At 36.6% G+C, this 25,439-nt stretch overlaps 1 protein-coding gene across 5 annotated transcripts in view; it reads right to left on the reverse strand.

Moving 5' to 3' along the window:
* Nucleotides 1-25,439, reverse strand: part of ATP13A3 (ATPase 13A3) — a 58,743-nt gene that overhangs the window by 12,919 nt on the left and 20,385 nt on the right. For all 5 annotated transcript variants that reach the window (XM_056358288.1, XM_056358283.1, XM_056358286.1 and 2 more), the window contains 21 exons: nucleotides 23,626-23,719; nucleotides 21,455-21,628; nucleotides 20,499-20,669; nucleotides 20,108-20,178; nucleotides 16,358-16,438; nucleotides 14,647-14,716; nucleotides 13,654-13,788; nucleotides 12,813-12,885; nucleotides 11,951-12,082; nucleotides 10,740-10,919; nucleotides 7,634-7,791; nucleotides 6,788-6,976; nucleotides 5,805-5,866; nucleotides 5,108-5,258; nucleotides 4,538-4,654; nucleotides 3,499-3,516; nucleotides 3,258-3,411; nucleotides 3,051-3,171; nucleotides 1,720-1,844; nucleotides 609-787; nucleotides 20-142 (listed from right to left, as the gene is read on the reverse strand). In XM_056358288.1, coding sequence (XP_056214263.1) covers nucleotides 20-142; nucleotides 609-787; nucleotides 1,720-1,844; nucleotides 3,051-3,171; nucleotides 3,258-3,411; nucleotides 3,499-3,516; nucleotides 4,538-4,654; nucleotides 5,108-5,258; nucleotides 5,805-5,866; nucleotides 6,788-6,976; nucleotides 7,634-7,791; nucleotides 10,740-10,919; nucleotides 11,951-12,082; nucleotides 12,813-12,885; nucleotides 13,654-13,788; nucleotides 14,647-14,716; nucleotides 16,358-16,438; nucleotides 20,108-20,178; nucleotides 20,499-20,669; nucleotides 21,455-21,628; nucleotides 23,626-23,719 — 2,578 coding nt within the window. The remainder of the gene's footprint in view (nucleotides 1-19; nucleotides 143-608; nucleotides 788-1,719; nucleotides 1,845-3,050; nucleotides 3,172-3,257; nucleotides 3,412-3,498; nucleotides 3,517-4,537; nucleotides 4,655-5,107; nucleotides 5,259-5,804; nucleotides 5,867-6,787; nucleotides 6,977-7,633; nucleotides 7,792-10,739; nucleotides 10,920-11,950; nucleotides 12,083-12,812; nucleotides 12,886-13,653; nucleotides 13,789-14,646; nucleotides 14,717-16,357; nucleotides 16,439-20,107; nucleotides 20,179-20,498; nucleotides 20,670-21,454; nucleotides 21,629-23,625; nucleotides 23,720-25,439) is intronic.

Consider the following 25,439-nt stretch of genomic DNA (forward strand, 5'->3'; position numbering starts at 1 on the left):
ACTCAAGTAAAATGCTCACCTTGGGTACCAGGTCCTGAAAATGCTCCAGAATCACTGCAAATGACTTTCCATTCATTGCAAAATGGTATTTGGTCATCTGGAGATCCTCAAGGCTTTCATGGACCAATTTAACTGGAATATCCTATCAAAAGCAGTTTAACACTCTAGCTGTAATGTATTTACACAGATACCTTGTAATTTCAAGCTAATACTCAGAGGAGTAATCCCACAGATCTCACAGTAGAGGAGGTTTCTAAGAATGTTACTTGAAAAAAACCTCATACAATGAAAACACTTACTATTAAGAAAATACAGTTTAATGTTTCAACTGCAAGCAGCTAGAGCAGTCTTAAGAGATTGAAATGTGGGGGAAAAAACCCTGCCTCCTGCACCACTAACATGTCAAATGTTGTATCACAGTTGAAAGACTATCTCCCCCAGCTGTTTTACTACTCTGGTGTTTTAAGATCTGAAAGTTAACAAGTACATCAATTCTGATTTGACATTTAACAGCAGATTTTCTATTTAATGGAATAAGATAAAAAGAAAGAAACTCAACAGTAAAACTAACTGCTTACACTTTAAGAACATAATAATGTTTGTATTACCTCTGAGTTTATGGCTGGTGATGAACTAGTGCATTTTGCAAGGGTATCTGCATAATGCCAGTTGATCCTGGCAGCCTGTCCATCCTTTGGAGGTAGTGCTTCAGCAATAATGACCTTATCCTGAGGTAGAATCATTCCACAGTCTCTGGCCACAGAGATAGCAGTTAACATGTTATCCCCTGTTAAACAATTGCATTTAAAAAGGTTTCAGTTAGAAAAGGATCAATAGTGTATACTGATACTCCATGTAAGACAAAACCAACAAAGCCAGTTTGAAACTAGGACTGCCTAACATACCAGTAACAACCTTGGGGCAAGCCAAGCCTACAGACAAAATTCAAAGCCTAGCCCATTAAACACCTCCTCGGCACTAACATCACTAGAAACTCCATATGCTTCTTCCAGCCATAAAGATCTAGATTCTTATTGACCAGATCTTAGTATATATTGAAAATCAGGCAGAAAACATGCAGCCATTTATAATACCGCTTTTTAAACATGGTCACAGAACATGCAAACACTAAGTTGTATTGCAAACCTATCAAAACATTATTCCAAAGTTGCAATAACTGATTTAAAAAGCAAGCACACATATTGCATGGAAAACACTGAGCATAGATACGTCCCTGTAAGCAGGCTAGCTAAGCCATTCTTACCACCCTCCCCTAAAAAAAAAAAAATAAAAAATTACTTATAATTCAAAATGGTAGGGACCCTCAGGAGGTCACCTAGTCCAATCTCCTGCTCAAAGCAGGATCAGGCATAATATTAGACCAGGACCTTGATCTAGTTTGACCTGGAAGACCTCTTAGGTTTTTCAGCCTTCAATTCAGTATAAAGTAACCTGTGCATGGAATCGGGGAGAGGAAGCTATGAAGTAGAGTTAAGCCCTATACTGGTTTCTGATCTCTGACTTACCAAACCAACTTTTATCCAAGAAGAAAGAGATTGGTGTCTGCATATTCTCACAATAGTTTCTAAACTTCCCTCTCGCTATAAATACAGTGTAATCCCAGCCTACTGACACTAAAAATTGACTTCATACACTGTAATTAAAGACCAAAAAGAGATGGATTTTTATTTTTTTGAGTATGAATGTTTAGATGCCAACCTGTAACCATGACGGTGCGAATGTTGGCTTTATGCAAATCTTCAAGTACAGCAGGGGTTTCTTGCTTCAGCTTGTTTTGCATTATAATTAACCCCATAAAATCCATGTTGCTTTCAATAGCATCTCTGTAGAAAAGGAGGCAAGGAAGAGAACACTGGAAGAATTAGAATTATTAGATGTAGCTTAAAAAGCCTGATTTTCTGTTTATCAAAGGGAGATGTTTATTTTTAACCACAAAAAGTAAAGGATTTGCTTTATAAAAAAGGACCCAAGATTATATATAATAATTTATACTTATTTCCCTTCTTTTAATTGAACACCAGTATAACAAAATGTTTCCGCTCAAGCACAATTTTTAGTTTTTTCCACAAGAACGCTTTCTAAAAGAAATCACATTCTCAAAAAGCTTACAGCTAGGAAAATATGCTCTAAAGCTAACTGCATTCACAGCCAAATTTTAAGATTTGTTCAGAATGCACATCTTCAGTTTCCAAATTAGCTAATACTTAACATACAAGTACCAAGTTGTGTTAACCAAGGCTAGCAAGATTAACAGACATTAGCCAATTAAATAAAGCAACTAATTAATTTTGGTTTACATGAAAGTCAGCGTATTTACAGGTCTTGAGTATTTTACTGCTACTGTAGATTTTTACACTTGAAATTGGAAAACCCATTACTCTTTGTACTGCTTTGCAAAAAGTTCATCTTGTACACAGAGCTGATACAAAAGAAGAGTCAAAACTGGCATTTTCATAGCGATGCTACACTTTCAAACACAATGGAAAAGATAGCATTATCTATAAAACTAGGACCAGCTGAAAAACAATTAACAGGAAATACTACTCTTTAAAGGAAGAAACCTTTCTGCCTTCCAAACCTTTCTGACAAGCTTTGCAATGAGAAAATGGACATGCTATCTATAGCAGATGAAGAAACTATATCAAACATGCACAGGAGACTTTCCACTGTGGGCTAATATCTTTAATAGACACAGATGATAGAAGTATGTTCAAATACCAAAGAAATCAAATGAGGTTTCCTGCCACATTAGCATAAAATAAACACCATAAGAAATTAATATTGTAGTTCATTTCAAGCTTAAAGATGTTCCTCATAATTCACATTATTGCAGAAAAACTTCTGTATCTTACATTTCTTTGTATTGTCCAGGGTACAAATAAAGAATGCACAGAACTACATATGTCAAGAGAGAAGAAAGCTAAAGAAGAGTAGTAACTGATTAAAACAAAAATAAACATTGCATAATTAATTGAAAGCATGCTCCTTTTAAAGCTTGTTACTCATTAAAAAAGTGAAGTCACTCTTACCTATTAATAGTCTGGACTTTGTGCCATGTAAGCTTAGACTCCAGTTTTCTGTGAGCAAGAGCGATAACTCGGAAGCCCTGCTTAGTGTATTCTTCCAGGACACACTCAAAGTCAACAGGAACTTTAAAGAGGTCAAGTTTAGAGTTATTAAAATTATTCAGATTACAGGTGAGCTACACAATAAATAAGAATAGTTTGCTCCTTTACCTGTTTCCTGCTTACACAAGCTGGCAATCACTTCAGGGGCACCTTTCATATAAGCATCCATTCTCTTCTCCCCTAGAACTCTCGCTATTACACACATACGTTGCAGAACTGAAGAAAATGGAAACTGGCGCACAATTCCAATTTCATAACTGGTCTGTGTCATACAGGAAGGAAGAAAAGGGTTACACCTATATACATTCTAAGAAAACAGGTACATGCTTAATTGAAAAAGCATACATACCGGAAGCTCAAACAGCTCCTAAAAAAAAGAAAAAAAAAATACATTTACTGTAAATATTCATTTTTAAGTATTTTTCAGCTACAAACTATTTAAACATAAATCAGTAAATTAATCTACACAGCACTCAATATAAATTCACATTGTATTTGCAATGGATTTCATAAAAGCTGAATACAAATATACTGCATCTGTTTAGTATCCTTTACTTTCAGTGAGAGACAGTAGAACTTCAGAGCTTGATTCCTCGATTAGAATTTGCAAGACCTTTCAGTCCAACCTGTGTCTGTTTAGCTATGTAAATGATTAAAGTGCTATGGTATTTGAGAATAAGGCCATGATTATTAAGTACGTATTTTTTAAAAAGTCATGTAATAAGTTTCGAGAATGTTCACGTGTCAAGCTAACTACACAGTAATTACTGCTGTGCATTACATGGAGTTCTGAACAAAAAAAGACACTTCTATCTACTACAGAATAAGAGACATACAGAGGAACAAGCTTGCTATACCCTCCCACTACACTGATCTGGATAGTCTGGTTTTACAGTCACATGCTTAAATATTCCCTCCTGAAGTATTAAAAAATGCTTCAAAATGCAGACAGAAGAAAATGTTAAATCTGCCAAGTACATTTTGGTTTTAACTTGGCACTTAAAGCACACATCTCTAAGGTACAATGGTGGCAAGAATTCCATGCCATGCAGTGACATTAGCACACCTAAGCACTTCATTACCACAGTAAGAATCGGGTAATGACAATTGGGTAATATTAAAATGTGTAAGCTCAAAAAGCATTACAGCACTTCATAACCAGTCCATAAGGGTAAAGCTGACAATCAGTCTGCTCACCTTTAAAGTGGCATATACTGAATCACTACCTTCAACAACAGTTTAAACATGTTTTCCCTCTTTGCCATCACAAACCACACAGGTTTGATCCTGTTTGAATTATATCAGCTAGAACCACAGCATACGGCAAAATGTGTGTGTTTAACACGAAGGACTACTTTAACTCAAATAATTGGTTTGAATTTTTATACCATTTCTTGATTTGTTGCTTGCTTAGATTCTGGGAGAAGTTGTTTTGAAGGTCGAACCACTGTCGGCATAATTCGATTATGAAGGGCTGTTTCTTCTTCAGTTGCTTCTTCTAAAATCTGTATTAAAAATAAGCAACTAATTTATACTTTCATTAACTTTGATCTTCTCATAATGTAATTTTCAGAAAATAAACAGGCTTGGAAGTCAGCCCAAAGTGCAATGATCTTTCTGAACAGGATTTCCTGTGAGAATTAAATGTCTTAATTTAGCAATTAACTTAAGATCCACTTCACTATTTTACACATTTATTCTATGCACTGACACTTTGCAACACGCATCAGAAAGACGTAAATTAGCTCTTCAGATCCCTTCAGTTCTATAAACTGTTGCACTGAACACATTTTAGGAACATTTTCATATTAAGACTTCCTTTGACACACAGGCGTTATCAAAAGCCCACCGTTTTACAGTTACAGCGTATAATAGCTTATCTTGCACGTAACAGTGTAGGAAATCTCAAATTACCGACCTTAAAAACGTTGCACCTCTTGAAACAAGCACACACTTACCCATCCTATCGCTTCAAACATCTTCAAATCAAGCGGATCCCCCGAAAGTACCCCTTCAATTTTTGTAAGGGAATGACAAGTTGCCATGCAAGCAACAAACTCAGACTTCAGCAAGCTCTCACTGCAAGCCCTCTCTTCCGGCAAAAGGAAACTAAAACAATGAAGTAATAATATACTTAGCACTATAATTATTTATTATGAGCCAATTCAAAAGGTTTGTTTAGATTAGCAGAAGAAAATTGACTGCACAAGTCTCTTCACTTGTATTTTCACACATCACAGCAAATAGACTAAGACTCTGGGCTGGAATCTTCAGAAACAGTCACAACTTCCGTCTCCTTCAAAAACTGTGTTAATTCACTATATAAGGAATCAAACTAGACAGAGTCCTCTTGTCACTTTGCACTTTAGCAGCCCCAAAAGTCATCACTTAGGATTAAGGAAACATGCTGTACTTCAGCATTTCTGCAGTGTGAACCTAATGAGGTCTCAGGCTTTACAAATTAAATTCCACCTCAGCTGTGTAAGAGTTATGACTTTCATTACACCTAAACCATATTTTCAGTTGCATTCTTACAGCTCATTACAGAAATGCAAACATACATGAGCTCACATTGAATTTTCTACTCTATTCTGCTGAAGCTGTTAAAGCATAACTAAGTATTATATTTTCTATCAGCCCTGAGCTTTTCCTTACCGAGCATTTTCCACCCGTTGAATTCCCCAAAGATCCAAGCCATCCTCAGTAAGTGTGCCAGTCTGCAAAATAAACCAAGGGGCATGGCAAGAAGAAAAAGCTTTCAGAAACTAGTTATCCTGAGACACAGCAAAAATTAACAGTTAATTAACCAAATTACACCTGAACAATACACTTTTTTTTGTTTTCATCTAAAAATCAAGACTTCAGGACAGGAAATAGAGTATCTACCTTGCTTTTTGCTAGTAATAAGTTCCAACTCTGTTAAATAACTTAAACCACTCAAAGCAATCATGCCTCTCCTTGGAGACAGGACAAATGAAACAGACCCTTAAATTCCAAGGATGACAGCTCAACATCTCTATGTTCAGGAGTTGGGAGCAACAGAAAAGAGGTACCAAACCCTTAGTACTACTTTCTTACATAGCTAAAACTGAAATATATTTATAAGGATAGCCACAAATTTTGTGGAGGTACTTAAGATTTCAGATAGAAATCTAAGGAGGAAAATAAATTTTATTTAAGAATTAGATACAAGCAAACGATTCTGGCTAGTGGCATTACTGTCTTCCACTAATGTCCCAGTTAAGGAATAACAACAAAATATGCTGGTTTGGCTTTTCATTGAAATAAATGAAAATGAGAAACAAGTCTGACCTCACACTTCAATCTTCCACAAGCCTGGGTACTAAATAAAACTCTTAACAGACCCCAATTCTCACCTTCAGGGGTGCCAATAGTAAGTTAGTACTTTAGAGTCTTGAGATGATAAAACAGCTCTGTATTTTAACAACTTTTTAGAACAGACAGAATTAAGTGCATTACAGGTAGTAAACACTGAATACTTGGAAGCTAACCGGACATAAATTATCTAATTTATACAAAAGCAATGAATTTTCCTGTAGCTGCCAGTCTGTGTGAATTCCCACATATAATGCAACACCACTCCATGTGGCAACACAAAGTTTCAAAATTCACCTAACCTTATCAAAACACACAAGATTGAGCTGGCCACAAATATTTATCCTTTGTGGGCTGATGCAGAAGATACCAATTTTTTTCAACCTTCTTTGTGCATAAACGATGCCAGCAGTCATGGCAGCAGGGAGCGCTGGAGGCACTGTGATAGTGATAATGTCAAGAGACTCAATGATGATGGTATGAGCCGGAACCTGCAATAAAGATCAGAGCTAATGAACAAGAACTCACTACTTAAGGATTCACTATCCCACTCAAACGTGTAACCATAAGCAAAATCCACACATTGCTTTCTCCAGTACAGCATGTTCTGGATTGCCCAGAAACCTAGCATAATCTTCACCCACCATCAGCAACCACAATAATCCAGTCCTAAATTATCCACCACCCATAACTTCAAGTTTTCACTATTTCCCCTGCAAATGCATTACTTCAACACAGTTACTGAATAACGCAAAATTTTTTGAGAGAAAAAAAACTACCATTAATCAGTTATCAATTTCTTGGTAAGGATTTTTTTGCCTGCAGCATGCTTTAGATGTGCTGTTATCCTATTTCTTCCAACTAGGTATCAGTCAGATGGTAATCTTAGATATAATAAAGATAAAAGTCTAATAACTGGGTCAGTAGAAATCGAGATAAACTCAAATTTCACCGTAGTATATTCAAATTCCACTCCTCTGCTGAATTTTGTTCTCGGCAAGTTTGCCTTTCTCATTCCGTTGACATAAAATAAAGCAAAGACATTTTCACTTAAATACGAATTGTTTCTTATCATCTGAAGTGTGTTGGAAATTGCGACCAACAGTTTTCTAAAATATGGCAGTTGTGGACCAGAAATGAAAACATACCTCATTTAAGATGCTATTGACAACCGTGTAAAGAAACCCAATGCCTGCCACCACCACCAGAGACAGGAGAAACAAATAGGCATCTCTGTAGAGTTTAAAATCAGTTGGCTTGGGATATAGTATGGAACGAACAAGCTGTCCTTTAGCAGTACTAAAGCCTAGAAATCAAAAGGAGTAAGTTATTAAAAGTATAAACAAGAGCAAAGCTATCCAAATATATTTAAAACCTCAATGAAACCCTTAAGCTACTCATTTCATTAAGACTCTCAATACACAGTAACAGATGTTTTGCAATACTGTAATTAAGGTGCTTCAAAAATGTATATGCACATCAGACTAAGCACTTCTCTCCCACGGCAAGGACATGCAGCTGATGCAAACGAACCTTTCTTCTACAGCAGCACTAAATCCTCAAATGATTTGGCCTGGAAGAGTTTGTTGTATTACATTTTGTCCCTCAAAGTGCAGAGCAAGTGGGTATGTTCATTAGTTGTCTAGTTAAGCCAGTCCTTGCAAAAAGCAAATGAATTATTCAGAGTCCAACCATAAGTACTCAAACAGCAAGCCTCTGTAAACTCCCTTGACAGCCAGAAAGAAAAAGGCAGGAAAAAACTGCAGTGCACAGTCACGTTTTGGAGAAACCTACCTCTTGATTGCATTTTGACACCTAAACTAGGAGACTAGACTTTAAATAGAGTCTTAAGAGTCAAACAACCCTGAGATCCTCCTTGAACCTTTGCCTCAGTATGTGAAAACGCCAACACAAATTTTGTATGTCCAAAACATTTGGTATCTGCTTAGACTTCAGCGTCTATTACTACAACCTCAATATCAGTGTCAGGTCTGCTGGCATTAGTCACAGCTCCTTAACAGCTTCTCCGTCTGCAAGCCATCACAGCAAAGGTTAAGCTTTCCACACCGATATCTGGCATTCAGGATTCTACCAGAATGAAGAAGCTATTGCATCAGCCTTCAAGAGGCTAAGTTCGTCACAAGTGGAACAAGGCGTGAAGCCTCCAGGCTTTGAATTTGCTACTGCAGAATACAAACCATGAGCCTGTTCAGAGAAGCTCAGCGTGTCAGTATGTACTCAAGTATTTAGCCATGAATCCTTTGTAATTCTACACAGCAGTCAAAAAAAAAATATATCAGAACTAATTTAGTTTTGTTTTCGTTTTTAATGGTTTTGCAGAATGTTCTGTGCCACATAGGCTAGAACACAGCAGGGTAAAACAATAAATTAAAACCTCATGTGGTGTCTTGAGAGAACACACTGGACAGATAGCTCTAGTGCACGCTTCTGTTTGCTAAAAAAAAATAAAAAATAAATTACCAGTTTGGAATTCTTTAGAATTACAATAGGAGCCACAATGACAGACACATTAACATATCTATGAACTGAGTTTCAGGAGGAGAAAAAAAACAACCAACAAAAAACCAACAAAAAATAATTTAGTTCATCAGTATTTTATGTGTGTTTCAGCTGTAACATCAAACATTTCATGTTAAAGGCTTGTTACACTGTCACGTTAAACTGTCAATACAGTCCCAGCAGATCAATCTCATATCATGATATATAACAAGATTAAGACTACATGTCTTTGCACACAACCATATGGAGTTCTGCTCTCTTAGAATTCTTTTAAGGACTAAATTCTCTAGTACCTTCAATTTTGTGGTATCCCCCTCCCTTAGACGGAGGGATTTTTACTTATCTCACTAGAAACAAATTAATTCTTACTATCAAACACCTTAGGAGCAGGAAGCTACAAGTGCTGTGACATCTAACCAGCTCTGTGGAGTGGGAAATTCCCTACTTGCCTAAAAGATGTCCCTGTAAACCAAACAGGAGAACACAGAGGATTTTGTATCCTTTTGCTCCTCTCTCTACATATAGTCATAGCAGACAAGAGTACTTGCCCATACATAAAATCTGAACAAAGTCCACAAAGCTAAATTCATCCTGTTTACAACATAGGAGCTAACTGCCCTGTCATGGGCAAAGAGCAAATTAGAAAAGTACTTCAGATGGCAGGGCAGTAAGGCTCAGTGTGTTGGAAGCAATTACAATTCTCCTTGTCAAATTTCAAGACCATGGTTTCAGATTTTTAAAAAAGCATTATTCTTCCCACAGAGCAGAAGTAGCAAGTCTTCAGCAGTTCATTTCTGTTGCTGTTCTGAACCATCTATCTGTATATACACATCAGGCTGGGCACAAACTTTCTTATTTAAGAAACAGAAGTTGAGATGGATATTATTAAAGGGGAGATCTGTTCAAGGGAAGAGAAATATTTTTCTTTGGGGAAAAAAAAAAAACAACTAGAAAGACATTTAATGAATTTAACAAAAAAACCCCAGAACGTTACTGCTAAAACAGACTAATAGAAGGTGATGACATTAGAGAAAGAGGCTGCTGATTAGGATGAAGTTACTTGCTGGAAAGCTTGCTTTAAGCAGTATTCTAGTCAATGTAGTCAAATTTATTCTAACAAATTTTATTACAGCCTGGATTATAGCTTACATTCACCTATTTTGTGGTGGTTTTCTTAAGATCATTTTTGTAAAGCAGTATCCCGCAACTACACTCGTCTGTTTTTAATAAAACATCTGTATTATCTAAAACCACACCTTTAACACGTAAGTAAGGACTGCTGTAGAAAGGGCTACATCAAACACATTTTTTAAGCAAATGTTATGTGCTTTGACAAAACTATGGGCAAGAGAAAAGACATTGCCAATGACTCCACTAAAATAACCCACTCCCCACTACTCCCCTACAATCCAACGGTATGCCAAACCTTTCAGAGAGGCATATATAGATTAACCAACACACAGCAGAAGACATCTAAAGGATCTGAAAATGCATTCAGATTAAGTTTTAAATTGATGCTAAAGACTGACCCATTTTCTTGCTTGCCAATTGATACTCTCCAGGCCACTATCTAGTCCTATTACTGGTTTAAAGACATTTATCAAATTCTTTGGGTTGTACTCATTTATCCAAGTTTAGCAACACTCAACACAATACTCCAAAGTATCAGTTGACATACACCTACAGAAGCGAGCAGCATGTTAACAAGCAACACACTTAACAGTTGTATGATACCTGTTCTTACTACTAGAGCTTTGACCAATTCTCCAGTATAAAAACGGGTTTGAATGACATTGGTTCCACAGAACAAAGTATGTCGTTTATGCACTTCTGGGCTGTATATTTCATCTCCCATTGCTTTCGGATATTCTGAAGGATTTGGTAGATTAATCTTTGTGACAGGAACACTTTCACCTTAAATGGAAAAAGAGTATCTAAACAAGATCAAATAAGAACAGACATTTTCTCCTTCACAGCTTCAAACAGAACAATATAAACTCACTTGATCAGCACAAAGGCAGACTTATGGAAGAAGTCATCTTCCTTTCAGTACGTTATTAGGTAGACGCACCTAATTAGCCTCAGCTCACCAGATTTCTTATCCAAATCTTATTTAACTCTATTCTTTATTCACCAATACAGCTTTTGTGCCTCTTACTTCAAATCACATTGATGTAAAATAGAGTTCATTAAAGAAAACAGGACAAGCTTCCTTCTGCTGCAAGGCATCACCATCACCTGATCCTTACTCAGAAAAACTAGAAGCTGAAGAATATTATTCTCAGCTCCTTTGGTGGCTGAGTACACTCAAGCTAGGGCTGCAATCGATCTTTATCAGTTGCTAACAGCAGCAAGAAGCTCAAGCACATTCAAAGAATTGAACATGATAAAACACACATTCTTTGAACTACAATTTTCTAAATGCTGCCAGTTTGGACAGATTGTCCTAGGAATAACAAAAACTCCATCCTGTTCAGTGAAGCTGTCCTTCAAATACATCAGGTCCCTAGTTTCAGAGTATGCAGGCACAACTTGAGATAATTTCTGTTTTTAAATACAGCAGAACACTCCACTCACTACCTTCATTCTTGGAAACAGCTAAAAAGCTTAGGGAAAAGCTTTCTGAAGAAACACACTGCAGAACTCAATTTGCACTGAGAACACCAAGTCAAGAGGCAGGAAGACAAACTGTCAAGAAGAAAGCTTTTCAGCAAGAAACCATCACTCATTTTTGGAGTTGCCTAAGCAGTACCAGGTAGCTGTTGCAGATAAATAAAACACAAGTACTTAAGTATGTACTTAGAAGTATCTGTAATTGCAAGAACATCCACATTTCAAGCAAAATAAGCATATCCACTTCTGCTAGAATGTACTGCAAGTCAAGCATGCACACAGCTACAAACCGGTATGTTTAGCCACGCAATACTGTATCAAGTTTACTTTACCTGTTAACATACTTTCATTTACAATGCAAGTACCACTAAGAAGTACTGCATCACAGGGCATAATTGTCCCATTAGATGGAATCAACATGGTATCTCCAGGCACAAGGTCAGTGGAAAGGATTTCTTCTGTTTCTGAGTGTTAAAACACAAACAAGTTTACCTGCAAATAGCCACCATCTACAAAACCTGATAAAAATCCTCATGAGCAAAGACCCAGGTGGTGACAATTACAATTATACTCCATTTTATTAATGGCATTATGAAAAGTTTTCTAAAAGATACAGAAAAAGTCATTGATAAGCCCAATTCCATCACAGATTAAACTCTAGAGCACATGGCTATAGTTCATAATAATAAATTGATCAGGCTTGTACAAAAGATAATAACAATTAACTACAGTATGACTTCGGCATAAAGACACGAGTCCAATACAAACGCATGTCTTACAAAACAGTATCACACACCATAACCTAACCATCTTCAACTACTGCAGTATCCAAACGAGCAAAAGTCCAGAAATCAATTTGCAGCCCCTCCTGGGTAATAAATTGCAATGGAAACCAAACGCATGCACATCTTTAAGCTAAGAGAGAAACTACAATAACAGTTATGTATCTAGATTGGTAGATAATGAGAAACAGGAGCAGGCCAAGCACCTAACCTAGAACAAACCTTGAAACTAGAAGGATAATCCTGAACAGATGACTATCCTAAGTTCCACTTTGCAACTTCTCCATTTCCCATGCAATTTTGCTAAATAATGCAAGCATTTCAAGCTGGTCAAAGAAAACCCAGATGCACAATGACTTTACACTCACACTTAATGAACAATTTAAACTTCCAGACTGCCTGTGAGATTTACCTTGATTTCCTCTGCAGACAGAAACCCTTACAATGCTGTGAGCTGCTACCATGTCATGTAACATAACATATTGCTGCAAAGGGGAGAAAACAGTTCATTATTAGAAGCACAGCCTGTTGTTTTCTAAACGCACCTTCAGTCTCTTCAGGTAGAGGTCATGAAATTCTTTACTAATGTTCTTTTACAACAAAATGTTACTCGAAACATTCTCTTGAACATAGTTTAAGAAACTTATGGGCAAATAAAAGTTTGAGTGCATCAACCTGTACAGGTTCCTACTTTTTTTTTTTTTACTGGAAGCAACTATACACTGACACATAAAATGTTACAGATACATTTGGTCATTAACATACATAAGTAAAAAGTGCAGTAGTTGCATGAATCTGGGTAAGTAAGGGGTTTTTTTGTCTCTGGTCTGGATTCAGAGATTGCCATTTAAGAGTAATTGCTATGACTTCCATCAGCTACAGCAAAGTCTACAGAGAAAGAAGCACCACCAATTTAACAATCCACACACTTGGCTGGCACTCAGTTCTGTTGTACTTTTTCAAACAGAAGAAAATAACGTAAGATGGAATCACTACTGTCAATACAACTTTGTACATAAACTTGTGTCCAGATCTTATTGAAGTATTTTCCATACTGATCAACAGTATGGAAAATCAGCAGAGAAGGGTCTCAAAGAGAACTGTAAATTCAAATTCTTTCAGCTCAGAGGGAAACCGTAACGATATTCTATCTGTATACCTCTGAAATTCTGAAAGATTTGCAGGCAATTTCACATCAAAATAAACCCATCAGTAAAAAGCTGAATAGATTCATCTGTTTTCTTTGAACTTACCTTTCTAATGGTGTAGAGTGAGCTAACAATGGATATTACAGACATGATCACAATTGCTAATGCATAGTAGTGATATTCATCAGTGATCCACAATATCACACTGAACAACTGAAAAATGTAAAAAGGGTTGAGAACCTAGAAGAATGACAGAACATTAAAGTTACACCAAAAGGTCGCATGTATTCTCCGTCAGAAAAGAGTCAGTCATCCTCCTCCCTCCATGGAGGAGATAAAGCTTTCAATTCTTTATACATTTTGTTTGTTTTGCTAAACTGATCCCTCTTCTTCACTACTTCCTCAACCCCTCAAAAGCACAGTTCTCACTAAAATAATACAAGAATACATACTTCTAAGACTGCGTGCATTTTCCTATATATCTCAAAGCAAAATGATAGGAACATCTGATACACGTAAGTTCCAATTCTTAAATTAATTTGGATGTTATATCTACTTCTTATTAATAAATGCACTGACACCTCAAGTTCTCACTCCATTAGTTTAGGCTGGAGAGTTTCTTTGTTCACGTTCCTATCATGCGTTATTACAGCACACAGGTAACAAGTTAATTATTCAAATCCACCTGACACAAGGAAAATTAAACAAATCCAACAGAAGTATATGCAAGAACAGACTTGATTTGATGCATAATGCTGTAATGTATAATCCCTGGGCTGATCATGGAGAACACAGTCATTTTACGTTTGAAATTAACAACAAAAAATAAGATGCATACCCTCTCAAAGAATTCTGACACATTTTCTAACATCCTCGCTAAGGCACCAGGTTATGAGCTCTGAAAACCTTACAGCTAAGGCCTCTGAAGTTTGGAGAGCTCAAAAATAAAGGTCCATACCATTTTGCTTTATAGTGCTGGGCTCTGGGGGAAGGTTTCTGGTTTATGTTACTATCTGAAGATCAGTCCAATAGCCATTGTACTTAAAGTAACTTTTAATTATATACTCTTTTTTTAATTTGTTAAAGTAAAGATCTTACCTCCTTAATCAGAAGCTTAAAAATGGAAGGCACTTTCACAGCAATTTCATTTACTCCATAGAATGCTTTTCTGAATCAAAAAAAAGAAAAATATGAAGACAGTTAAAATTTTTATTAGAAATCTTACTGACTTCAAATTCCATTAGTATGAGAAAGTATAATATAATAGTTAATCAGTGGCCCCTTTTATTTATCATATTGTTTCAAAAGGTGTTTATTAGAAAACATTTACCTAGGGAGATATTCCAATACAAAGATAATTACTTTATACTTCAATTTATAACTTAATGTTAGGTTCTTTCATAGTAAGATTTCCCTGTAAACTCTGTATAGGTCCAATGTTATTAAACATGTCATTCTGAAAGCCAGCATGGGGTTCTCATTAACTTAAGCTCAAACAAGTATTAACTCTTACCCTGCAGTAAGACACTATTTTAATGGTCATGTATCTTAGTTTTATTCTTAGCATGAAGAAAGGCAAATCATGAAAGGGGGGACAAGAAACTAATCTCTGATGGGATCCGAGCTGGTTAAATGACATTGACATGAAGAGACCCTTAACAGATGTTCTTAAGGAAAAGCTTCTACTGCAGGAAAAGACACAAAATGACAGAAAATGGAATGATAAGCAAGCAGATGCTTCTGTATTTTAAACTCTAAGTCTCATTTGCAAAAAGCCAGCCAGGAATGCAAGTTTGGGTAGTGTATCAACAAATCAGAACACCCGTAATTAAGTACATATCTACAATTTCACAATAAATATTCCAGCTTGCTGTTCACATTTGAGAATAAAGCCCTGAACTATGTTCCATTCCAGTTACATTTTAAAGGTTTTTTTCTAGACTAAGTTCCTCTCTAACTATGCACTTCAGCTGTGTCCCTCGAGAGGCATATCTACACTATTAGTCTAAAATAGTATGTTACAAAATTAATATATTTTCCCCCAGTTATTTCTTGCCAACCAAAATTAAAAGAAAAAGTGGGGAATGCATTTAGCCCCAACCAGCCAGAGACAGACCCAAGCAAGTTACGGGACACACCAGTGATACTAACTAAGCTTTTAGAATTAAAGCCAAAGTCCTGAGACCTGGGAAGTTTCAGCCTGATCTTCCTAAAAGAAGAAATCAGTTACAGTTTAGGCTAGGTGTGCTGCTCTCTGGCATCCAATATTCCTTATTATCCATCTAGCACACTATCCCCTCTCTCACAATGACCATTAACCAAGGATGTGAAAGAAAACAAGCAGCAGAGTGATCTCCCTCAGCGTTCCCTTCAAGCCTTCAACAATCTGCAGCTTGAGACAAATGACCAGCTTTCCAGCTAAAGAACCCTTGATGGACTTTTCCACTGAAAATCGGTTTATTTGCCTCTGAACCCATACACACCCTTCAATAATGACAATATGTTATGGTAACATTTATGTCATTTAAAAGCGAGTTATATGGAAGGAATAATATTCAGAGATACATTCTGAATTACTTTAAGCAACAGTTCCACTTCCCATGGTCAGTGTAGTTTGAGAAAAGTCAGTCAACACAATATCAAGAATCTAGTTCCTACTCAAGTACAGGTAACAAGAACTTCATACGTTAACAGCCTTCTTCGGAGGAAGTGTAAGAGCCTGTCTGTAAACACTAACCACTCAACTGTCTTCTAGTTTGCACCAGTATTGGAACAAAAACCATTCTTCCCTCAAATACTGTAGTGTTACCTGTATTCATGCATTCCCTTTGTCAGTCCTCTGCTGTGTTCGTTATGAATTGAAGAACAGAATGTAGATTCATCTAGGCCTCTAAGTAAAGGAAAAAAGTCAATGAGTTATTTAAGAAACCTGATATTTAAAATTAAGTATTCAGTAACTCAGAAGAGCTAGGTCTTTGCCAAGAGCTACACTGAATTATAAAAGAGCAAAGTCTACGGATTACTGTTTTTCTAGCTATTTTTGTCACAACTGCAGATACCAATGAGATGTTAAAAGCAGTTCCCTCCTTGACACATCTTACTCAGGACAGTCATAACTATTTCAGTCAAAATGGAGCTATACTTAAAAATTAAGTTAAATACTAGCATAACGCGTATTCAAAGGCCTCTAAAAAGTAAGTTTATAAAGCATTATATGAACATTATATGAAATCAATATGGATTAATATTTCTTCAAATTATCATCATTTGTCTCTAGCAATGGAAGCATTTTGGAAACAATTATTAATCAATTTACCAAATCTATACTGAAGCTATTTTGCAGCATCTTGGTATCAAATTTTATCCATGACTAAGTAAAGTACAGTCTACATTTTAAGTACTTCCTTATCACTGGAAGACTCATCTTCACAGGACTTTTCCAACTGCTGTGAAAGCAAATGCTCTGATTTAGAAGATCTGCAGATTAGCAAGCACACCTGTAACATCACTATGTCTACAGCTACAGGATCATTTCAACTATCAGACTCAGTAAATCAGACCTACCATGCCCAATATCCAGGCGTTTTCTAGCGGACAGACTTTGGATGCACAGGCAAACAAACATCACTACCTTCCAAAAGGCTTTCACAGATGACATGACAAAGCCAGCACTATTCAACACAAGTCTTTTTTCACATCGGGTATCTATTAAGTTATCTACCAAAAAAGATTCCGTTGACCCAGTGAAAAAAACCTCCTTGTGCATACATGAAAATCTCTAGAATGCAGGGAAAGCTTTAAACATCTCCACTATTGCCAATGCTAGGCTCATGTTTCCACCAGCATCTCATAAAAGAAGAGAAGGTGAAATTGCTAATGTATTAATCTGGCCACAGGTTTAGGCTGCTCTAAAATTTTTCTAGTTCAAGGATTTTAAAATTATGATATTTAGATGAATAAATATACAATTCTCTGTTAATAACTGTGCCTTTCATCCCACTCTATCCCAAATTACCCGATTTTTCTTTTCCTGCATGAAAAGGAATGTAACAGTGGGCTTAAGAAGGGTCCCTAACACTAAGTACTTCGTATGTAAACATGAATACCTATGTGTGTAATGTCCACGCAAGACAAAGCTTCTCGCAGGATGTTATCTGCCTTTTACAGTACTGTTACAGTAGTGAATTCCCAGGGCATTTAAAAAAATCCCTGCATGCACACAGTTTATTACATAAAGCACTCATCAACTCACTCAGAGGTTCAGTTGACACTAGCTAAAACAAACAGACATAGAAGGTCAAAGTTGCATCCTCTTTGGCTGTGCGACCAAGTCTGATTTAGTTTAAGAACAATTACACTTGCATTTCCTGTGTTTAAAACAGTGACCTTAGTATTACATTATTATAAAAAGAACAATGATATGAAACTCAAGTTCTCATAACCGAATTAGTGGTCCAAGAAAACTTTATTTGCCTTCCTTCTGTATTATTCTAAGTCTTTAATTATGTGATCAACCTGTTCTGTCTCTGGATACCTGCATAATGAACTGCACTGAGTGAATCTATCTTCATGATGCAGTATTGTGCTTATATCACAACTATAGCTGTGTTGCTTGCCTTACGGATTATACTATAATAAAAGAAAAAAAGCAGGAAACAAAGTAAGCCTTCAGTCTCGTATACCACCTCTTTACAAATACTAACTTGATTCTCAACCATGTTACTACCTAATACCAATTTCTGTTTTTTACATAAACTGAAGAGCAGATTAAGAAGTATCTCTGTTAAGGACAAATTTTTAAGACACTTTTTCAAAATATTCATCATTCCTTAGTTCAGCTGTTACCTTGCAGGTGGTACCTAGTACTTCACTACATGATCATACACAATTTTCACTTTTTTAGGCAACAGTTATAGCAAACTCATTCTTATCTGACCTTGTGCAAAAGTGACTTAGTACTCTGCCAGTATTGGATATGTCTCAATCCAGCTGTTTCTCCTGTTTATTATCCAATTGCTAAATAATGGCGTGCAGCCCAGCTACAGTACCTGACTGAACAAGTGGTCAGGCTCAGTCATTGCTAATACATCAAACAAATGAAAGTTTGGCATATCAGCAAGAATGCAATTGAATAAATGCTCACATAACTTCACAGGCATATCTGAGATTTTTCCAGGGCTTATAAATTGGCTGAGTTATCTCAAGAACATCAAAAGGCACAGTCAAACAGCCAACAAATGCCAATTTTCAAGTCACTGCTTTAATGCTAAGGAACAACATTTTTTCTAAACACATGGAGTCATATGATTTTTTTTCCCATACCTGTTCTTAGCATGAAAATTTAGGTTTGTGTCTTTTTTTTAATCTCATCTATGGGAAATATTCCCCCTGAACAGTTTAAATTAGCAACACTACAAGCATGGAAACAAGACCCTGTAATGCAAAATGACAAGCGTCACTACCTGTAAGACTGTGATTCAAGGGAGGCTTAACATAAAAAATGCTTATGTTTTTAATTACTGATGTATGAACTGACAGATTTACACCCTTCCAGAGGAGTGCTCAGGTTTGTAACTGCTTGTATTATGATCATTTCTTTAAATTGTTGTCATTGCTGATAACTTGCCATACTGTTTTCACACACTTTTTTCAAAAACGTTAAGAAATGTCTGCAGAGTACGTTTCTTCTTACAGAAATTTTGGCTTTTTTTCTCCTTCAGTCACTGGTCATTAATTTTGTCTATATGTAGTGCTTGGACTTTTCCACATGATGATTCAATGCAGTGAACTTTGATTTAGGTTAAAAAGAGGTTATATTTCTGATCTGAAGTTCTCATTTTAACAAGTAGTTTTCAGAGAAGTCTGTATTCATTTGACTTGTTAGCACTATGATAAGGCCATATCAGTGGCATCAGAAAAAAGAACTTTCTTCTCAAGCCTAACATCCAGCAGCACTGTTGCATGACAACAGAAAATATGGTGTATCATATTCACTGAGCGCAGCTAGTACTGTCTACTAAAACCCATTTTCTATCAATGGTAGAGATCTGGTTTTGTTACTAAAAAGTAACAGGAATCAAATCCAGCTCAACTGGACTAAAATGTAGCAACAGACCTACACAAAGATGAGCAACAAGGTATTCAGTGAATTCCCCTATTCCTAGATACTCCTTCTGGGTCTAGCTCAGCAGCAATGCAGAAAATACAAGTTATTCCATCAGAAGGAAAGTTTTTAAGAGTTTATAGAAGGAGAACTACTGTCTATAAACAGGTGCTCTGATTCTCAAATAACACTCCAAGAGCAGGCAAAAAGCCTGCAGAGGCATGCAGCCTGTCACCCTATACAAATCATGCTTGATAAAGGTAGATTAAACAAATACCTTCCTTCCAAAGTCACACAGAGTTAAAATTTCCCTGCTCTCACTGTGGTTCAAACAAAGACTCAATGAAATAAAACAGCTGGTCAGAATATGCTACCAATTTTCACTACGTTCTTAGGCATGCTATTGCATTTAAAAAAAAAAAGTTTGAAGCACAACACAAAAGAAAATATTCTTACCGTACAACATCAAAACTTTGAACTGAATCATTCCAGAAATACTTCACGCTGTGATGTGTGAAATAACGAATCTGCAAGGGCAACAGACACACATATTAAACTAGCACTGCTTAACACCTCTCTTCTGACTGGCTTTATTCTGAACAGCAACAGAATGAATTTAGAAAAACTTCACTGAAAAATGAATACTTCTCTTTCAAAATAACCTTCCAAGTATTCCACAATTTCCAGTAACAGCTTATTGAGGAAAAGATTTGTGCTCCACCCAAAGAATGAGTTAGCCTTTTAGACAAAAGTGGCAGTTCACATGTGCTGTGTTCTGTGTGTTTACTCTAGATACTACTTCAGATACTTTGAAAATTAGCAAGTGTAGTACTGCAGGTTTACTTACAGGCAAATATTTTTTCAAATCATTTTTATTCTCTTCTGCAGCAGAATCACAAAAATGAACAGCATGGCCATTTGAAACCTTGTGTACAGTGGCGTTAGGATTCTGTAAAGGATTGGCTACCAAAGAAGGCATATTGCGAACCTTTGCACAAAACCATATCTTGAATTCATCCTTAAAAAGAAGGAAAACACCAAGCTGGTTGAAACAGCATTTAAGCAGCATTTATTGCAACAGTTGTAGCAAAATGTGTCATCAACAGATCGGAGATTAGCAGAGCCCACACACAACCACAGAAGATAGCCCCAAGTTAACAGCAGCTACCTTAAGAATACATTTTCTTCCCACAATTCTAAAAGCATATATTTTGCACTGCAAGATTTTTGGTTTTGTTTTAAGCAATGAGTCTTGGTACTTGAATTTTGACACCTTCAGCCCTTCACAATTTAATATAGTTGTTCTATAGTTGGAGGAACTGTGGGATTCCTATGCATTCAGCTGCACTCACCCTGCAACTTCAAGTAACACAGATCATAACCAGGGATTGTACACAGCAATTGTGCAGGAAGAAAATCACCTGAAATCAAGCCGCACTTGGGTCCATAGTTACACCTTAATTCAACAAATGTATATTTGCTGAACAGGGGAAGGAAAACCTGAAAACCATGTTATTGGGTTACATGAGCGAGGCACCTGTTCTGTAACTTTTGATGACAACCACATTCATGTACTTAATTCTTAAAATCCAAAAGCAAAGACTTTCTTTTTGCTATGTCCTCCGCAAACAGCTGTCAGGCGTCTCATATGAGCAGCAAATTTATCTGCATTACCAAGGAGCACAGCTCTGCAGTGCTGTAAAACAAAATCATCGCAGGCAAGGATTTACTTATTTTAGCAAGCAGTGTGAGGGATGCCAAACAACTGCAAACTGGGAGAAGCGCACCCTCCTATAGACTTACAGTTGTTCTCAGCAGAACCACTTCACAGTCTTTAAGCGTAGTCCTTTTGCACGTTGCTTTCACACGCCACTGAGGCATCCAGTAGAGGAGGAGGAGAAGAAAGCCACCAGAAAAGATCACTCCTACAGTAACTAGCACCAACTTCCAGCGACACAGATCATAGCCATAGATCTCCTGCATGGAAACAGGGAAACAAATAACAAAACAATGACCCTCTTAACTACTCTGACTCGGGAAGCCAACGTTAATTCTTCACATAGTGCGGTATTTAAAGCAAATCAAATTTCAAAGCTATTTTCTCCTTTTGCTTTTCTAGGGGAAGGAAAGTTCTAAAAGACTTAATACATCATGGAATGGCAACAAAAAGGAACACTGTTTCGCTCTGTCAGAAATACAAATATTAGTAATAGCCTGACAAAGGCAGAACTTCCACATTGTTTAAAACGTTTCCTTGCAGGACCTGTCTCCTCTCTGCACTGCTCCCTAAGGCCTGAGGGTGCAGCGCAACCTGCCTTAACTGAGTGAACAGCAGAGTTTTTGACCATAAAACAGCACAAGTCAGCTAAGCACTTAAGAGCAAAAGTCTATGTGGTTTTGTCAAATGCTGATTTTACAATAGCATTTGACCAGCTAGCACGCGTAGTTTTGAATTGCTGGTACTAGCTGTATTTCATACTTTCTAAACAAGCCTGTAAATATATTTATCAAATACTGCTTTTTAGTAGAGAAAGTGGCTTATTTTGCCTTCCATTTAACAAGAAATGCTACTGTGAAACATTAGAAACAGCAAGCCACGCTGTCAAAGGCTCTGTAACTTGCACCAGCTGGAAAGATCCTCTTCACCCATTTTAAATAAATAAAAAAAAAAACCACAAAAAAACCCCAAAAAAAACCAACAACCCACAAAGTATTAAGTGTGCCTTGGTCAAAGGCAAGTACCAACTTAACCTAATGACAGCCAGGAACAGAAAATAGTTCAGTGACTTTCTGCATGCTGTGTTACATTCCCGAGTTTCACATTACATCATTAGATTATATTTCCTGCTGTAAAAGGGCAGTGAAGTTTCCCATTGAGTCCCACCCACACTGTTCATATTGACACCAACTTTTTGCAAATTTTTTGTGCTTTTCATTAAACAGTATTAGAAATTGTTCAAATTCCTTTCCTAAGAAAAGGCTTTTCAAAAAGTTTGTTTTGCAGCCTTCTCAGCTGACAAAAAGCATAGACAAAACCCATTCTCTGTTACCCCCAAAACATTGGAGCTAGTATTCACTCTTTACCAATAAAAACAGGTGGGTGAAAGATAGTGTGAGAGGTTAATGCTTCTTTTAAGGCAAAACAAAGTTATTTCCTCCAAAAAGCATTTGGTTTAGTGATCAGACCATAAGCATCTCAGTTTCGTTTTTTGTTGTAAGGTGTATTTGCTTACTCTCCATATCAGAGCTAGTCTGGCGAAGAACAGCTTTTCCTAGCAGCATGCACAAAGACAGAACAAGGACTTCAATTCACATGAATCTACCATTTTTTAAAACAATTCCTGCATACCCCAATTACTTTCTGCTGTCTCTAGAAAGGGCTAGAAATTTAAAGATCAGCTGCCACTATTTTCCTGTCAAAGCTAACTGCTGCATCTTCCAGGACAAATGAAGAGAGATAATTGCTCTGGTAGGAAGGAAAGTTTATGTGCTACCAAATATCCATAAAACTGTTTGCCATGCTTTAAGGAATGGGTCTTATCAGCAAAAATACAAATATGCAAGGATATGCTCAGTACAGTCAGATTATGGAAAATTAACCTGTTTTAAACGACAAAAAAAAAAAAGCTCCAGGATTTGAAGCAAACAAAAACAACAACAAAAAAACCAACCACAAGCCACTTAGCTTCCATTTTCCTTAAAAAGAAAAAAAAAAAAAAAGTGCAGCACCAAAATCTGTTGGTGCTATCTGCTGGACTAATGACCTCAATGTAGGCAACCCAGCACTTTGCAAAGGCTTTCAACAAAAATGTACCCTATCCAAAGACAAGATTTCTTAATACAAAAAAATACTATTGAGGATAACCTTATAAAATTGCTAAAGTGATTTAAACTAAGACAGTCTACTTCCTGATGTAACATGCCCCATTTAGAGTGAAAACTATGAAAATGTGTAGACACACAGAATTCATTACCATCTCATCTTCCTCTGCTTTATTGACAAATTTCTTTTCTTCCTTCTCCATGTTTAGTATGATATGGAACTTCTCAACTTGAGATATGGAAGACCTTTAACAACAAAAGAATTAAAAACTGAAGCAACATTGCTGATTTTATATGTATTAGGTTGTTTTATTTTCTTTAAGTGCATACACATAAAACACACTGACGCATATTAACAATTGATCTCAAGCTTGCACTGTTACTAGTTTCCAGTAGTAACAACCCAAGGAGCTCTAGTAAAGCTCTGTGATTGAACACTGGATTGAATACAAGTGAAATACTTCAGAAACAGCAGGCTTTGAAGGACAGAAAAGAGCTTGTACCAATTTAACTTGGTTACATTCCACATGCAGCAAGCATTTTTTGGTACATTCTACACACTTCAGATGGAAACATAAATTAAACCTGTAAAAAAAGCTTACAAGTAGGTCAAGAATATACATTTCTATCATTCCATATGTAATAGCTCCAATCAGCTGCTTTCAGAAGCCAGGCTATTCTTCAAGAGATGTGCATCTCTCACCTGAGCAGAAAAATAAGTACATGCTAAATAAAGTTTAGTCCCTAGTTTAATATTTATAAATCAAGACATGCTTAATGGTCAGTTAGCCTTTTCCCTTCTTTCCAATTATTTTACTATTTAATTTGTATCAATGGGTTTATTTCTTGTTGTATATCTCTCATAGTTGCAAATCTCGAGGGGTACTCTGAGGACAGATTATGATCACAAGTTTCACAAATACAGAAAGGCATGAAAAAAATATGAAGCTGTATGAGATTAACATAGTGCACACAGATCCCTATAAGGAATACAAATAAAAAGCTACAACACAGTATAAGGCTCGTCAGAAGTTTCAGTATCACACACACAAAGAAAATCAAAGATACCAAGTCAAAAAGCTAAATTTTTGAAATCAAAACTGCACCTAACCTTCATTTGGGTGCTCTTGTACATGTTAATTGTATACAATTTATAATTAATGCACCCATCTCATATTTCCACAGGAACACCTGCCACAGGTAAAACCACTGAATAGCCAGTGCTCACCTGCCAAGACATGGATTAACTATCATTCTCTGCAGTGACATCGTACAGCCTTTAATTACTGCACATATATGTCTCTCAGAAGACAGTACTTATTACTACAGCACATAAGCTGTCTTCAAATATTAAGGATTCACTTTTTCAATTGCATTTTCCATCAATAAGTCATGCAGCCACAAAAAGTTTTATTTACAGAATTATATTTCTGTTAGAGTTCACAGCTCCATGAGAGAATTATTAGATTTATCATACTTGAACTAGCCTGCTCTTAAACAAGCATGCATTTCCCTGCTGTAGTGTACTGCAACATCAAAAACAGTGCCTGCAGGCAAAACTCCAATCTTGATGAACGTATCTAGCAACAACTGTACAGGAAAGCACCAGGTGGCAAAGTAAATGCAAACAGCTTCAAGATCAATAAATCTCAACTGAGATTTCCACATGGCCAACACGTCAGAACAGGCACCTTATGGGACGCCACGGCAGCATGAGAGAGAAGTGCAACTGCTTTCATTTAGGGCTGTTTCACAGCTAGGAAGGAGCGGCAAGTTGTCAGTCTGAAGAAGCAGAAAGGGAAATCTCAGCACTGAGAGCACCAGCAATAATTCCTGTGATTCAAAAAGTTCTTTGAACAGCTGTGTAGAATCACACAGGGAATATATGAGAAGCATTAGGAGGCTATTTTTGACTCACTTCATTAGCTCCATCTGCATTATTTTATACTCATTTATTGAACAACCT

This window comes from Falco biarmicus, chromosome 13 (assembly GCF_023638135.1).
Source record: "Falco biarmicus isolate bFalBia1 chromosome 13, bFalBia1.pri, whole genome shotgun sequence".
Classification (NCBI taxonomy): Eukaryota; Metazoa; Chordata; class Aves; order Falconiformes; family Falconidae; genus Falco; species Falco biarmicus.